At 38.5% G+C, this 18,225-nt stretch overlaps 1 protein-coding gene across 7 annotated transcripts in view; it reads left to right on the forward strand.

Annotated features, from left to right (window-relative positions):
* The window catches only part of LOC137078947 (utrophin-like), a 303,830-nt gene that overhangs the window by 272,279 nt on the left and 13,326 nt on the right, over positions 1-18,225 (forward strand). For 6 of the 7 annotated variants that reach the window (XM_067446798.1, XM_067446802.1, XM_067446799.1 and 3 more), the window contains 3 exons: positions 4,220-4,258; positions 4,532-4,597; positions 8,084-8,149. In XM_067446798.1, the coding sequence (XP_067302899.1) occupies positions 4,220-4,258; positions 4,532-4,597; positions 8,084-8,149 (171 nt within the window). The remainder of the gene's footprint in view (positions 1-4,219; positions 4,259-4,531; positions 4,598-8,083; positions 8,150-18,225) is intronic. The other variant, XM_067446800.1, reaches the window with a different exon arrangement.

Raw genomic sequence — 18,225 nt, forward strand, 5'->3', positions numbered from 1 at the left:
AGGGCCATTTTATGATTCATTGAAATACATTTCTTACATACAGTTCCTTTAAAGGGCATGTTAATATACACCTATAGGCTGTGCATAACACAAGTACAAGCTGCTTTTTACACACACAGTGCAGCAGCACACAAACTTGCCAAAAATAAAAGGATTCCTCTCTGGAGAAGCGCTCGGTCTTTCCATTGCGAGCACAACTGGTTTTTAAAGGGAATAGATGAGATTGATTGGTTTATTGCATGTTACGCCATAAACACACCCATGACTCATTAAGAGACTAGGGACAACGCGTCTGGTAATTGTCCTTTTGGACAATGCGTCTGGTAATTTAACTGTTTTTTCTGTAATTAAACTAGCAAAAGTGGATTCGGACATGCCCTACGTGTGCTCAGATCATTAAAATAAAAAAATACCCAAACAGTTGGTTAACATCAATGTAATAAAGAATACAGCAATAATAGTAAATAATGATAGATTAGTACAAGTGTTCTGTCGAGAGACCCGAGACCCAATCAATTCCTAGTGGATGAAAGTCCCGCCCTTAGGAATAAGTTAAATAAGCTGCAAATGCCATTTTATGTTAACTTTCACACTTTGAAAATGATATAAAAAGACCCTTTTCTTGCCTTGATTGACCTTCTTACAAAAAAGAAAAGTGCTTCTCTGTCGCTCTGTCACTGTGTCTGAGAGTCTCATCCTAGACTTCTTGTCTCCACATCAATTGTGAAAAAGGCCAGAATGCCCCAATCTTGCAGTGCGATGGATATGGCAACGTGATCTCAAAAGTATTCATGTGTATTTCTACGTAAAGTGAACATACATTTACTTGCGTTTTCATACACACTGAAGCGTAGAGTATTGATGGCACTAAAACAGAAATGATTGACGTTTGAACAACCCTACTGATTTATCATGTAATATTTATTTTGATTGCCGTGGAACACAAATGTTTTCTAAGTGTAGTCCTATGCTGTGACTGACTACAGAATCAGAAAATGCAACAAAAGCTCTTCTTTTTCTTTTTCGTGTGCTGTAATCCAGATCCATACGACTGCGAAGAAAAGACTCAAATTCAAGTCTTTATTCAGCGATATTCATCTCCATTCTCAGAAGTCCCGCACTCATTATGAATTAAAAAATGGGCGCCTCAAGAAGCCTTATGCTTGGGATGCACGATTTACCGGCCACCATATCGTCATCGGCCGATATATGTTAGGTTTTTTTGTTATCGTTATCAGCCCAATAAGAAAATCTGTCCAATATATCATGGGTTATTTCCTTCAACTATGACACTTAATTGGAATCACCTAAAAAAAAAAGAAAATACGGTTAAATACAACATGTGCAGCTCAAGTCATATATGCTACATAAAATTATAATGAGGACATCATAAGTGTGTGATTTGACATGGCTTTTAATGGTGAGACTTTTGTTTTTGTAATCAGGCTCTCAAAAACTACATCAAAATTTGGATTTAGATTTATCAGCCAATATATCGGTTATCGGCTTACAAATACAAATAATTATCGGTATCGGCCAAAATCTTCATATCTCTAGTTACAGCTCGTTTTAAGCGCTCGCCTGATCCGTCACAAATTGCGACATGTTTTGGTTTTGAGGATAGGTTTTGCAATAAGTTATAAATAATACATTTCTTTATAACCTACATATTTTTAAGAAATGTTAATAGGTAGGTTTGGTGGAAGGAATGGGATTAGCAGCTCAAAATATGATTTTAATGCTATATTGTAACTAAAATTTTAATTTTCTAACATTTACATAAAATGGTTATGTTTAGATTTGGGGGTAGGGTTAAGGGATCTAATTTTTTATATAAAATGGTAAAAGAGTTATTATACGATGTATTTATGATATGAAAGATATGAAAATGTCACATTTTTTAGACATTTTTTCTATCCAAAAAGTATGTTTTGTACTCTTTAAGGCAAGACACCCGAGATGAATAGGGTAAAAAAAAAAATAAAAAAAAAAAAGATATTACCATACTTCCTCAGTTGATTGATTACATTAATAATTGCAAACTTTTTTTTGTATTACAAGTTTTCTGAAATGTTATATTTAAATATGCAAATGATGCATTGTCTAATTAAATATGCACTCATTTGCATACGTTTCTAGGACAAAACTCTGAACATTGGACAAAACCAGTTTCAAAATTCTGATATATTAAAGGCAAAGGTTTTTACCTAGGGTTTTCTCTCTTTTTAACACTCTTTAAATCAGAAAATACTGTCAACAGACAACTAAATTCATTTCCATCCTTTAGGAATAAAATGTTGTATAAAATCAAGCAAACTGTATATGCAAGTGCTGCTGAATTTAAAGGGATGCACAAATAGGTAAAGTGCTATAAAACATACACTTAAAAGTAAAATAATGTTTTCCTCCCACTAATCTGGAAAAAACACTTTATGAAAAGTCATAAAGCCCAAAATCTGTTTTTGCCTGTAGTCTCTCCTTAAATGTTGCATATTAATACCTACATATTAAGAGTGTGACCAGGCTAGATATGGAGAGGGAGATAATGTCTCGCTCTACGATTTCACAAAAAAAGCATATTAACGGTCTAACCTTGAATTTCTCATCTTGCAATTATCGCCTCATCTGCCACATGGTCTCAAATATGACAGTTTTCATCATCTCCAAGAAGAACTGAGGTTCACTAGGGTCTACCGCAGATTAAACTTGTCCCTGTCGAGTCAGAGTAGAGCGTTTGATCTTTTATGCTTTGCGCTGTGCGATTAACAGCAAGTTTTCACTTTAAAAGACACTGAAATGGAATTAAAGATTAGAGATTGGTTTGGAAATCTGATCCGCCTAGTTCTGAGGCCAAACTTTACTCTGCGTGTGCGCAAAGGGGATGCGACTGACGCTTGTAAGAGGCTTTGTTGAAGGGATCTTCATTTACTCACCCGTATGACTTTTTTTTTGTTTTTTCACTGAAGTCAAAACTAGGCGTTTATCAGAATGTTCACGCTGCTCTTTTCCATACAATGGAAGCGTAGAGTGATCAGGGCCAAAAAAGCACCATAAAGGTTTCAATGTTTTGTTTTCTCGCTCTGTTATATAAAAATGTATATATTATGTGTGCATTTAATTGAGCTTTTTGGAGATTTTCATTGGATCTTTGCTTCCGGTGTGTAGAGAAGAGCAGCTTGGTTGTTTTCTGACATTTCTTTTTTTGCTCCACAGAAGAAATAGTCATTCAGGTTTGAAATGACATGGCAGTCAGTAAATGATGGCGATTTAATTTTTGAGCAACATGTTAGTAATCATTCTATGAATCCATTCTAGAAATCTCAATGTTTTGCGCTGCCCCCTACAGTTCTGGAGGAGTATTTCCGCCAGTACACTTGCACATCTTTAGCCCCGTTTCCACCAAAATTACCCAAAGCTCAACCAGTAGAGCATGGCGCTAGCAACGTCAAGGTCATGGGTTCAATTCCCAGGGAAAGCAAGAACTGACAATAATGTAAATAAATGTGTACCTTGAATGCAATGTAAGTTGCTTTGGATAAAAGCATCTGCCAAATGCATAAATGTAAATGTGAATTTGTCCCTGGAACTTTTCCCCCCAGACCTGTTGCTTTCTGTGTTTCCATCACGGTCTAAAGTACCATGAAGATTAGGCAAATTAGTCCAGTGATGTAAGGACTGTACGTGACTTTCCATTTCCCGCTGGATTTCGTCCTCCGCATATATGCTGAAGAAAGCCGGAGCCTCATCGTCGGTCCATCTGTCGCATTTTTAAACTCCATTGTTGATTAGAATTGCAAACAACTCTTACTGCATGCACCGCAACTGACTTTTAAAGATGGTGGTTGCATCAAGTCGACCAATCAAAATGCTTCGTGAACTCAACCAATTCAAAAGCAAGTTCAGTGGCCAAATCCCACCCCTGAAAACTCCTGAACTTTGAAAAGGTACTACCTCGAGAGCAGGGACATTTTGAGGGGGACTTTTTTACCCGTAACTTCATTTAGACCCTGGTTTCTGCAGTCGAAACACAGTCGAGTATCGCACCAAAGTTCCTAGTTCCTGGGGAAAGTTCCAAACGGTGGAAACGCGGCTATTGTTGTCTGGATCTGACCTCCATTTTGTGTGACCTCTGACCCTAAAAAAAATCTGTTCCTCCCCTCCCTTCCCCCCACTCCCCCTCCTTCCCCCTTGTTTTTGTTGTTGTTTGTCCCTCCTGCAGTCCGGTCACTCTCATCAGCATGTGTCCGGAGCAGTATGAGTGAGTATCTACAGTCAGCCATCAGTACAGCATGCTGCTCACATCAGTGCACGCGCAGAATGGCATATCCACTCGCACGCCCCCTCCACCTCTTTTTGTTTTTTAATCTTTGGGTTTTTGTTTTTTTCGTCTAACCTTCTTTCTCAGTTTGTCCATCCCAATAACACATGGCCTTCACTGTAGATCTTCAGACACTTTTCATGTTTAGAATAACGCTTGTCATTCATTTCTATTTGAGTGTGCCTTTGTTTATGCTCATGTTTTTGTTCGCAGGCTATCTCCGTCGCCACAACTCCCTCATGACGACACGCATTCACAAATAGGGAAGTACGCCAGCAGGTCAGTATATCTCACTGCCAGCATTCCAGCACACAAACCACACGGATGTCATGCTGCGTTCATGTCATTTTAGAAATACATTTATTATAGATGTCTTTCTGGTGAAAACTACAGCTTCCAGTCATTTAAATATCAAATTAATTCTGAATGTTATACTGTATGAATCTAGTTTTGCTGTGTTTTTTCTTTTATAAGCAGGTATGGCGTCAAAACGTCAAAGTTAAATTCGCCACTGGTTCCTTCTAGATTTTCTATGGGGTTTTATAATGTTTTTTTGTTTTGTTTTTGTTTTTTTATATCAAAGAATGAGAAATATAAAGCCTGTAGTAAAAACTTGATGGTGCTTTGACGTTTTGTTCTACAACCTACACTGCATGCTAGTGTTGAAGTACTCAAGACAGGTCTTAAAGTGATAGTTCGCCCAAAAATTAGCCCATGATTTACTCACCCTCAAGTCATCCTAGCTGTATATGACATTCTTCTTTCAGATGAATAAAATCAGTTATATTAAAAAAATGCCCTGTCTCTTTAAAGCTTTACAATGGCAGTGAATGGCTGGTTTGTTCATAAAAGTGCATCTATCCGTAAAATTCATCCATACAGCTCTGTGGGTTAATAAAGGCCTGATAAAGAGGTTAATGGTTTAATAAAGGCCATAAAAAGAGCCTAATGGGTTAATAAAGGCCTTATAAAGGGGTGAATTGTTATTAAAGGCCTTATAAAGGGGTTAATAGGTTAATACATCCCTTATAAAGGGTTAATGGGGTAATGGAGGCCTTATCAATGGGTTAATAAATGCATTATGAAGGGGTTAATGGGTTAATAAAGGCCTTAAAAATGTGTTAATTGGTTGATAAAGGCCTTATAAAGGGGTTAATGGGTTAATAAAGGCCTTATAAAGGTGTTAATGGGTTAATAAGGGCCTTATAAAGGGGTAAATGGGTTAACAGAGGTTGATGGGTTAATAAATGCCTTATAAAGGTTTTAATGGGTTAATAAAGACCTTATCATGGTGTTAATGGATTAGTAAAGGCCTTATAAATGGGTTAATTGGTTAATAAAGGTCTTATAAAGGAGTTAATGGGTAAATAAAGGTATTATAGGGGGATTAATTGATTAATAAAGCCTTATACAGGTGTTAATGGGTTAATAAAGGGGTAAATGGGTTAACAAAGTTAATAGGCTAAACGACTTATAATAAAGGCCTTATAAAGGGGCTAATGGGTTATTAAAGGCGTTCTCGCTGTGTTAATATCTTAATAAAGGCCTTATAAAGGGGCTAATGGGTTAATAAAGGCCTTATTGCAGTGTTAATGGGTTAATAAATGCCTTATAAAGGGGTTAATGGGTTAATAAAGGCCTTATCATGGTTTTAATGAGTTAATAAACTCCTTATAAAGGGGTAATGGGTTAATAAAGGCTTTATAAAGGAATTAATTAATTAATAAAGGCCCTATAAAGGGGTTAATGGGTTAATAAAGGCCTTATTGCGGTGTTAATGGGTTAATAAATGCCTTATAAAGGGGTTAATTGGTTAATAAAGGCCTTATAAAGGGGTTAATGGGTTAATGAAGGCCTTATTGCGGTGTTAATGGGTTAATAAATGCCTTATCAATGGGGTTAATGGGTTAATAAATGCCTTATAAAGGGGTTAATGGGTTAATAAAGGCCTTATATAGGGGTAAATGAAGCGCAGCCATGAGTTTCTGTAAGAAAATATCCATATTTAAAACTTAAAAAATGAAAATATCTAGCTTCCGGCTGACAGCCTATGAAAATCGAACCCCTGACGCGACGCATGGCGTAGGATGTATGAGTATCGCAAGCTTTGACGCCTCTTTTGGGTCAAACAAATATGGCTGGGCAACAATTCAACAATTCAAGCTCCTCTTGTCTAAATTCGAAATTATCTTAAAAAAATTCTTGTTTTAGACTTTTAATTCAGCACGTGTTTTATTTTGCTCTGTGCTTCAATACGTCATGCGTCAGATCAGGGTTAATCTGGATCTTAAGGAGTGAAGTTAAGGAGTTCTGGTCTTGGTCTTGACTCGGTCTTGGATTAGGTGGTCTTGACTACAACACTACTGCACAGATTCACACCCCAAACTGTTACGGATTAGACAGCATACGCTTTCAAAAATGAACATAACTGCTTCAAAATTCACGTTTTCGGTGTGTATAATTTATGTTGTAGAGCAAAACGTCAAACCTATGGTCAAGTTATGTTTTCTCTTTGATTGAAGAACCCCATTATAAAACCCCATAGAAAAATGTTGAAGGAATCAGCTGCAAATTAGACTTCCGGGTTCTATTGATGTAGTATTTAAATATTATCACTGAAGTAGGCATACAATGGAAGATGAGACAAGTCTTTTCTTCCCTATTGTGACATATATGAGTGAAACGGCTTCTCCTACCAGAACAAATATAGGGTGGGACTTGATTTTGTGTGGAATTGTTTTGAATGGTTGTAGTTTGGTGGATCTCATGTGAGTGACAGCAGGTTGCTCCGCCCTCACGCCACTAAACACAATATCAGAAAATAGAAGAGATGTTGCTACAAGAGGGTTACTTTGGTAATATTTTATTTTAAGGTGAAGTAGTTACATGTTACTAAATACTTACTACAGTAATAACAGTAACTAACCCCTTAACCTAGCCCCAACTCTTTAGTAAGTACGTAGTTGATTAATATTACTCAGTATTTATTTGAGTAAGACCAATGTAACTACTTCACTTAGTAATTACAGTAATTCTGCCATGACATGAGCGCAGCAGGAGATCAGCCTCCCTCACACTGTCAGATCGCTTCACCGCAGGGCCAGACGTGTGAGCGCGGTGACAGACGAGCAGGATAAATGCACACATGCCCCGTTAGACCCCTGGCTCTCTGCCGAAGCCAATTTAATCTGGTGCCACATAGAGTATATTAGGCGCGTATCAATTCGATTTACACCTGCTCAAAGAAAAAAAAAGAAAACATACTACGCATGCACAAATGCACCGACTGCCTCCAGTGCTGACCTTCTACCCATAAAGACTCGAAAATGGATTTTCACCGTCAGCTAGATTCTCTCAATGTCACTATCACACACACAGGCAGTTATTATGGGATTGTGAATATAGACTACGTCTGAAGCCTCTATCCCATTATAGGAACTCTATGAGACTGTAATCCATCGGGACAAGTCTTCAGTCCTGAGAGAGAGAGAGAGAGAGAGAGAGAGAGAGAGAGAGAGAGAGAGAGAGAGAGAGAGAGAGAGAGAGAGAGAGAAGAGAGAAAGGGGGGGTCACTCCAGGAGCCTTATTTGAGTTTACAATTTTATAGTTTTATATTCTCATTGATCACCCAGCACATGAATAAACATGCTCAGCCACAGAGGAGCCTTGAAGGCACACAAATCCATATCCTGCCTCCTTTTAATCCTGATAAACACAGTAACACTGTCATGTTGGACTCATTTTGGTCTGGATCTGTGTGTTCAGGTTGGCCCAGATGGAGCGCTCCAATGGCTCTCTGCCCACCGACAGCAGCTCGGCCACTGGAAGCATGTGAGTGTCCATAATACACAGACACACACACACACACACACACACACACACACACACACACACAGTGCAGTGAATTGGTGAAATTCTGGTGAATCAGCTTAAGGAAATGGGGAAAGTTGTATTTGTTTCATGTCACGTGTGAACAAAGCTGTGAAATATAGCCTTTTAGGGTTTTCACAATTAAATTATATCTCAATATTTTTTGTGATTTTCTTGATAACTGTATTATACGATATGTCGCTGAGTGTGTTTATTGTGTTGGGACCAATGTTGTGTTGTGATGGCCCAGTCTGTTGTGATTGGTCTACTCTGCTCTGATTGGTCAGATGACCAAGTCTGTTGTGATTGGTCTACTCCGCTCTGATTGGTCAGATGACCCAGTCTGTTGTGATTGGTCTAATCTGCTCTTATTAATTGGATGGCTCAGTCTGTTGTGATTGGCAAATGTATAGTAAATAAAATAAACACACACACACACACACACACACACAAATCTCTTGTTTCAAATGCTACAGTTGTTTTTAGGCATCACAAGATGGATATACATTTTGAGATTTTCTCATGTTATGAGATTAAAGGCCCACTGAAGTGCCTTGAAGCGCGCCGCATTATTCAATGTGTTGACGTAATTTCCCCTGAAACAGCTTCAGCTGTTAGCAGCTCCTCACCTTTTTTGAAACAGCCAATAGCGTTTCTTTAATATACAGTTTGACCAGAGCGCAATAGCGGACCTTTCTCTGTTTGGTAAAGCTAGCCAGTAAAGTTTCCTTTAACACTGTTTACCATCATAATCTCCTCCATATCGCTTTGAAATGCAGCATTTTGTGCAGAATTCAAATGGGTCGATATGTTTGTTGTCTGCTCAGACTCGCGCATATGATCCGCGCTGCGCTCTCGTGTCTGTAGTCTAAATTTAGACCAGAGCCGTTAGGGTGTGTGTGCGGCTGCGGTGCGTGAAACTAACGTGAAAACAGACTTTATTCGCCTCAAATGAAGGCATATTTACACTGAATGGTTTCACATATATAGTGTGCTATGTGCCTTTCAGCATGTAGAAATTAGTACATGTGTGTTAACAACTGACCGATTTCAGCCGCAGCTTCAGGGGCGGGCTTTAGATTCTAGAGAGCATTTTGATTGGACAGAACATTTGACAAGAAAGGTAAGTCTGCGATGTCCCCAAAATCTGAGATTCGTTTTAGCAGAAGTGAGAGACTGTAAGTTTTGAATGCTTATATCTGCTAAATGCAAATGTTGTCATAGTTTTGGAACACGCCCGCTTATTCATAGCATTAAGGCTAACACAGTTATACTAAAAGCTAAAAAACGTACATTTTGATTTCAGTGGACCTATTTAATATTAAATGTTACAGTACATTTAAAAATCTCTAATATCTGCTGATATTTCATGTGCATGTATTCATTTTGGAGATGAAGATATCCCCAAAGGAAGTTTCGTCAGGTTCCCTTCGCTTCTGGCGATACTTTTAAGTAAAGCAGATGATGGTCAGTTTTTCATAGGACTGAACTAAAATGGATGCTGGTGTGTGTGACTTTTCTGCAGGGTAAATAGCGAGTTTCTGTTTGCTGACAGTTTGTAAAGTGGTGTTAAAATAAATCTTATTAGCATCCCTCATAAATCTAATTACTTCTGCTGTCTCTTTCTCTTCCCTGTCTCTCTCTCTGTGTTTTTTCTTCAGCTCACTCTAAGTAGATGGAACTAATTCAATTCCTCCTGGTGTCCCGCTAACACCTTGTTTATCTCTGTACCTAATGCATTAGCACACTCTTCAACATCATATATTTGTGTGTGTGTGTGTGTGTGTGTGTGTGTGTGTGTGTGTGTGTGTGTGTGTGTGTGTGTGTGTGTGTGTGTGTGTGTGTGTGTGTGTGTGTGTGTGTGTGTGTGTGTGTGTGTGTGTGTGTGTGTGTGTGTGTGTGTGTGTGTGTGTGTGTGTGTGTGTGTGTGTGTGTGTGTGTGTGTGTGTGTCTCAGATGTCGGGAGAGAAGTGAGTGTGTTTTCATTACAATGTTTGTGATGGATTGGTGTGTAATGGCATTATCTGTTGGGTTTAATTGAGTGCAAGAGGGAAGATTTCCCACTTGAAAAATGCCATTAAAACTCGCTTGCTCGGTTTTATTAATTTTTTATTGAATTATTATTATTATTATTATTATTATTTTGAGAGCCTTTTTCTCAATTCTATTTCTAGAGTTTAAAAACTAGTTATAATTGAAAAAGACTGGGAATGGTATCTGTGCTGGATTCAAATGATAATTCGGCCTGAGCATGTGCAGTGCACCATGTCCCCCAACATCGACACCTTAGTTTGGAAAGGGTTTTGTTGTTTTTGTTGTTTTTTTGTGTGTAAATGACTAAATCAGAGAATGACAGAAATTAGAAGGAGGGATTAGATTAGGACGCGTTAAAGGTCAAACTCGACTTGTATGTTCCACATGAGAACCAATATGGTCAGATGGTCCAGTCTGTTGTGATTGGTCTACTCTGCTCTGATTGGTCAGATGGTCCAGTCTGTTGTGATTGGTCTACTCTGCTTCACATCTATTTCTCTGTATGAATTCCAGCACAAGTCCTCATCCTTTGTAAGTACATAAAAAGTGGATTTGCAATGCAGAAAGTAGTGTATTCGATCCAAACACAAACCAAACTCTTCTATGTCTTCCATTTACAAACAGCTGTATCACACACTAGATGAAGGTATTATCTGAAAAAGCATAGTAAGGGCACTTAATCATGACCAGTGTTTTTAGCAGAAAGGGGATAAACAGGATTCGGAAATAAATTTGATTTGAATCTGCATTTCCCATGTGCAGCTCAGCCTCTCTGGGCCACATGCACTAACCACCATGCCACAGCTCTGACCTTCATTTTCTTTCTCATTCAATGCATTTCTCTTTCTTTATATGCATGCTCGTGTTAGCATTCTCATTTCCCATTCCTGTTGGCTCTGGGGTTTAGAGCTTATGAACTCTGTTTACACTCCAGCTGATCAATGCAGCCGATGCAGAATCACAGACACAAGCGGGACGTCTCCTTTACCCCTTCCTCTTTTTTTCTCTCATCTCATCTCAGCCCTGCGGCGATATACAGCAGCTGCCTGATGCAAAATCTCATCTGCACAGAGAGAAGGGGAGCATGCGATCGCTTTGTCTCCAATTTGTGTCTATCTCTCCGTTCTCTCCCTCAGTCCTGTGGGAGATGTAAGCAGTGATGTGGTTTTCTGTCAGAGTCTTGTTCTTCAGACTGCATTCCCACTCTGATTGAATGCTTTCCAGATCTGTCTCTCCTCTTTCCAGTGTAATAGAACAAATACAAAGCTTTCTTCTTTCCCAGCGCTTCCTTCAAACATGTTTCTGTTCTGAGTTTTCTGAGGAGAGGGTTCTCCTCTTGGGTCCATCTGTCTGGACAGTTAAATCTGTTATATTCCAGTACGTTTAGGCAGGCTGAACCTTTCTTTGTAGCTGAATTACAATTATAATTCACTGCTCTCAACCATAAATACTGAGCAGTTCACATTTCATTTAGCAAAATCTGTTGATTTGAAGTCATCCAGATTAGGGATAGTATAACCCAGTATATTGTAAGTAACAATTAAATATCAGATAAAGTATAATATTTTGATACATATGAATGTATAAAGTCCATACCCAAGTGTATTTATATAAAAATTATTATATATACTATATTGCCAAACGTTTTGGAACATCTACCTTTACATGCACATAATGACATCCCATTCCATAGGGTTTAATATGGAGTTGGCCCACCCTTTGCAGCTGTAACAGCTTCAACTCTTCTGGAAGGCTTTCCACAAGGTTTAGGAGTGTGTTTATTGGGATTTTTTGACCATTCTTCTAGAAGTGCATTTGTGAGGTCAGGCACTGACGTTGGGCGAGAAGGCCTGCCTTTCAGTCTCTGCTCTAATTCATCCCAAAGTTGATCTATCGGGTTGAGTTCAGGACTCTGTGCAGGACAGTCAAGTTCCTCTAAACCAAATTTGCTCATCCTTGTCTTTATGGACCGACGCTTTGTGCACTGGTGCATAGTCATGTTTGAACAGGAAGGGGCCATCCCCAACATTTTTCCACAAAGTTGGGAGCATTGAATTGTCCAAAGTGTCTTATGCTGAAGCATTTAGTCTTCCTTTCACTGGAACTAAGGGCCAAGCCCAACCCCTGAAAAACAACCATATACCATATTCCCCCTCCACCAAACTTTACATTTGGCACAATGCAGTCAGGCAAGTACCGTTCTCCTAAGACACCGCCAAACCTAGACTCGTCCATTGGATTACCAGACAGAAGTGTGAATTGTCCACATGTCTCCCCTGCTCTAGAGTCCATTGGTGACCTGCTTTACACCACTGCATCCGATGCTTTGCATTGCACTTGGTGATGTAAGGCTTAGATGAGCTGCTCAGCCATGGAAACACATTCTATGAAGCTCTCTACACACTGTTATTGAGCTAATCTGAAGGCCACATGAAGTTTGGAGGTCTGTAGCTATTGACTCTGAGAAAGTTGGCGACTTCTGTGCACCTCAGCATGTGCTGACCCCGCTCTGTGATTTTACTTGGCCTACCACTTCGTGGCTGAGTTGCTGTTGTTCCCAATTGCTTTAACTTTTGTTATAACACCACTAACAGATGCTGTGGAATATTTAGTAGTGAGGAAATTTCACAAATGGACTTATTGCACAGATGGCAACCTATAACGGCACCACGCTTGAATTAACTGAGCTCCTGTGGCCATGGCAGTGATAGGAACACCTGAATTCAATGATTTGGAGGGGTGTCCCAATACTTTTGGCAATATAGTGTAAGATAAAATATAAAATTTTGAGGCATATGAATGGATATTGTCCACTCAAGTGTATTTATATTGAATAATTATATATTTAAGGATCTCTGTACATTGTATTCATACATTTTTGTATTAAATAAAATGCAGGAAATTGTCAGAAAAGTGTTATATTCAGATGTATAAAATGGATAAACAGCTTGAATATTCGATTTCCATGTGCAGACACCCGCGTTCCATGTGCAGTTCAACAATGGTTGAACAAAAATGAAAATCATGCCGTCTCTGACCTCGCTGATATCATTTCCCAATTTTTTATTTCTTCTGCATGTTGGTCACACCACATGACTTTGATTTGGACAGCAAATGGGTTTCATTTTCTAATGTATTTTTATATATTAAAAAAGGTAAAACTTCTAAAATTCTAAATTTTACAATTGTAATATTTCAAAAGATTTGATTTGATCAACATTCCTTTAACAAACGCCCTGTGGAACCCAGTTTACACCTGATATTAAGATGTGTTTTGGTCGATCGGATCACAAGGATTAAACTTTTTCGGCTGAAGACCCAAGTTTGGTTTGAAGATGAGACGTTTGTTTGGTTCTCTTATCATTCCTGATTTCTAACACACACTCAGTTCGGCTAGTCTTTCATCTGTCAGAGCAGAAACTAAAGCTGATGCTCTCCATATGTTTTCTGCCATCTCCTTTCACATTCATATGTAAATTGTGTGATCCTATTTTGTCCATTAGATTGAAAGATTAAAAAAATGCCAATATATTCCCTGCCCATAGCCCCCCTTACAGAAATCAGGACAAAAGTGATGGAAAGTGGACAAAAGAGATTAAAACACCAGCTGTGATCAGGAATGTGTCTCCATTGTCTACTTGTGATCCGATCAACCACAATACAGGTGCACAGTACACCTTAATACAATGTTTAAACAGGGCCAAAGAATTGTTTTTGGATAGTTTACTGTTTGTATTAAGAGTTAGTGGCCTTTTTTTGGCTGGTCAGTCAGTGGAAGCACATGCCTGTCCTGAGAGATCTTCGCAGATCTCAGCAGTTTCAGTAGTAAAGGTGTATTTGAGTTGTGAAATGTATCGGCTCAGAGAGTTAGACAGGTAGAGTGAGTAATGGGCCGATAACAAGGAGACGGCGGGTGAATCCGGCTCCTGTCACACACTCTCTGTGACTTTGTTTTGCTAATGGACCTGCTGGGAGCCGCGCTCCTTTCGACAGCTCCTATTGACTTAAATTAGTCTCCTTTATTGTTTAGTTTTTCTCCATTTTTTGTCTAAAAAAGCCCTTTGTGTGAAATGAGAAAGTGAGATCAGAAAGCCTAGAAGAAGAGAAATGAAGACAAAAGATTCATGGAGTGGCAGAAGAAAATTGGAAAGCTGAAACAAAGTGGAACTAGAGGAACATCCCAGAAAGAGAGACAATTGCTTCATAAGGAAAGAGAAACTTTGAAGTAACAAAAAAGTGAAGGAGCAGATAGTCTTTTGAGTGTGAGAAGAATATTGTGAAGTTTATTCATTAATGGTGTTTGAGGAAAGTATCCCCATTATGTTCACTTTTGATTGCACATAGCAACCACCCTATCAACCATACATAAACTTGCTAAAACCACTCTGAACCCCATAGTGACACCGTGCCAATCTTTCACAACAACCTACCGTAGTGTACCAGTTTAGAGGCCAGTTCACATTAAACACTGAAGCTGACCAACAGCAACAGACATACTCATTGGTGATTGTGTCACATTTGCATCTGTTGCCATTGGTCGGTGCTTGTTTCAGCAGTTAAACATGCTCAGTTAGCCTTTGTTGGATCATATTATGTCGGAAAATTGACAATCTGATGGTCTGTGTTGGTTGATGTCTGTTGGTAAAGTGTGAATTGGCCATAATATGGGCAAACACCTCTCACATTTTCTTTAGAAACTTAACAAATCTAGATCAACTTGCCATTTTTATCCTGCTAATTCATGCCTTGGAATATAGAGATCTTGCTCTTATAAAATAATCACAAATTGAAACTATGTATATGCTAAAATATGCCCCAAAAAAACCTGTTTAGAAATCATTATGCCATTACATCAATGAGCTCATTAACCCGTGCTCTATCACACCTAACAGTCTCAACTAGTCATTTACAAGGTTATCCAATCATTAACATATCAAAGTCTTAAAGGAACAGTAGCATTTGGACAGCCTGTTTAATGCAGTCAAGGGGAGAGTAGAAAATGAACTAAATGATGACTCTGTGTGGAAACTTTGATTAAGGGCACTTGAAATGCTTGAAGAGTGCAGAATATGTCCCTTTAAGAGTTTGGCACATCTTGCACTCATCATTAAAGACTTCAGAGCTTGCTTTATACTGATCTGGACGTGTTGAGGCGAGCTCAGCGGGTGTCCTTCACAGAACAAGCGTATGATAATTACAGAGCTAATAAGCCGTTGCCTGGCCTTCCTCCTCAGAGGGAGGTCTGAGTCTCCAATCTGCACTGATGCTCCACTAGAGATCAAACATGAAACTCTTTTCCTTTATTACTGCCATATGCGGTCTAATATTTACCCTGATCAAGGTCACACGTACGTATACGCATGAGAAAATATCTTGAAAACTTGTGCAGGTCACATTACACCCAAAGATTTTTTTTTTTTAAATATATAGAAAAAATATATATATATAATTTTTTCTTTGTGAATTTTTCAATGTTCTTTTAAGCAAACAATTGCTTTCTTTTGATTTTTTTTCTTAAGATTCACCCACAAACATTTTCAAGAGATTTGAAACATGAGAGGTGGGTGTCTGGATGTTTGTCGGAGGCTGGGAAACCTTGACTGTCAAGCAGTCAAACGCAGTTTTGGAATGTGCGTACATGTTCGTTATTTTTCAAATAAGCATCACTGAGGGTTACAATAAAGAAACCAAAGAAACGTTCAAGTGATCAATCCTGAAAGCAAGGCAGGCGAATGTGAAAGAGCGAGCGAGAGGGAACCGAAGAAGGGATGAAGGGGAAGTAGACGAGAGTCGTCGGGGGAGTTTCTTCTGTGATGGTGTTTTATATTGAATGTGACGGCTGGGACACAGACTCTTGACTGATGCTGTGTACAGACAGACGGGACACCTGCACACGTTTCTGTCTGTCTTCTCTTTCCTCTCTCTACAGTAGCTCTGTCCCTCTTTTCACAAGCTTTCAGTTTTCTTCTCTCAAATATTCCTATTTTAGTGTTTGCAGGACAGCACTGTGCTGGGATTCCTCAGATATATATTGCAATCATTATGCATTTTACTTTACATGAATATCATGAACAATATATAGAAAGACTGGAATGAGAGTTTTATTTTGCATATAAATGAGGGTTTTTTTTCCAAATGGTTTTTATATTGTTTTATTAATACATGTAGCACAAGTCAAACTCTATACCTAATGTTTTTAACTTATTCTACCTTAATTTATACTTACAGTTGCAATTTAAATATATCTTTATTATTAAATAATATTCATTGTTATATTGAGAATACGTTTCTTTTGCTATTTGCTAATACAAATATGGGGGTTATGTGCTTAATTGTCATGGAAAAGATGCAAAGAAATCCCCAATGATCCTTCAAACAGGCTTAATTTTAATGCAGTATGACCCAGATATTTCATAACAATTTTCATGTGAATAATTTAACCAATATAATTTTGTATACTAACATGTACAGTATTTAACTTAAAAATGTCTGAACGTGATTGCATTATATAAAAAGACCAAAGCAAGTGTTATTTTGAACACATGCATTCTTTTTGAACAAAATAATTCAAACTTAAACTGTTTTGTGAAATGATAAAACAGGTTAGTATTGAAAATCAAGACAATGGTAGGTAAAACAATTTAAGGTGACATAATTACACGTTACTACATCTACTTACAATAGTAATATCAGTAAATTATGCATAATTAATTACAAGTAACTAACCTAACTCTATTGTAAGTACATAGTTCATTATTTTTACTCTGTTCTTAAGTAACTACTATGTAACTGTCACCATAAAATAATGGGTTGCTCTGTATTTGAAGGTGCCATTGTTACAGTGTAATTATATATTTTAGTACTGGGTAATAAAAATGAACTACATTGACTTACTATAGGGTTAGGGTAGGATCAGGGTTTGGTTTAGGGTTAGTTACGTGTAATTATGCATCATTTACTGCTATTACTATGGTAAGTACATGTAATGTGTAACAAGGACATTGTAAAATAAAGTGATACGTAACCCAAAGGTATTTGGATGCTGATGAACTACCCCTGTGATTACTCTGCTGGGACATGTGAGGAGACTAAAAATCACTCTGTTGAAAGTACAAGTACCTAAGTTTGGCTCAGAAAAGTAGAGCTAAATCTGAGAAAAGCTTTTGCAGCATTTGTTAGCAGATTAAATTTTTTCCCGTAATGCAATGAAATGTATACGTTTTTTAAATGTGGCTTACGTGTCTGCATACTTTTATATCCCCAGTGTCACTCTATCATCTTAGCTAATGCGTTTGCTGCCTTGCAAGCACTACCCTTTCCTTCAGGAAATGCAAATGTACTTCTGTCTGCTGTGTCCCAGCCGTGCTGCAGAGTGTCTGGTTGGTTTATTCAGCATCTGCTGGTGTTGGCAGGTTGTTAGCAACGACCCTGTGATGCAGTGCCCATGTAATCTCCCTGATTAGTCTTTGTGTGTGCATCCAGAGGAGTGTTGGATTCAGGATCAGAGCGCTCACTCCAGAGGACACGTGAACACACACCTGAGACTCATTGTGCACACAGCTGTTTGGACAGCTCTCCTATACTTCCACAGTCAGCCTCGCTTTCACCTGTCGGCTTTTCTGATCTCAGAGTTTGCATCCCGCTACGGCGTAAGAACATCTTAATTATGCTTCTGTCTGTTACAGTTTACATGCTGTGACAGCACCAGATCTGCAAGCCTTGCTGTGACTATAGCTCGTGCTTAGAGTTTGGGGTTTGTGCAAATCCCTAATGCAAAGTATTAAACTTTAGTGCATATAGCCTGTGTAATGGAAGCAAGTTAGTCAGAGGTGCCACCCACTCCCCTGATCTCAATGAGCTGCACTAGCACTGACGCTAAAGGATGCGGTCTTTAGCGCCCTTGTTAGCATGTCCGCCTCCTATGCCAGAGTGTGTTGAGTTGGACACTTGTACCATTAATGCTATGAAAATATAAATAATACCTCAGTTTGTTGAGGAGAGCT

The sequence above is a fragment of the Pseudorasbora parva genome, chromosome 6 (assembly GCF_024679245.1).
Source record: "Pseudorasbora parva isolate DD20220531a chromosome 6, ASM2467924v1, whole genome shotgun sequence".
NCBI lineage: Eukaryota > Metazoa > Chordata > Actinopteri > Cypriniformes > Gobionidae > Pseudorasbora > Pseudorasbora parva.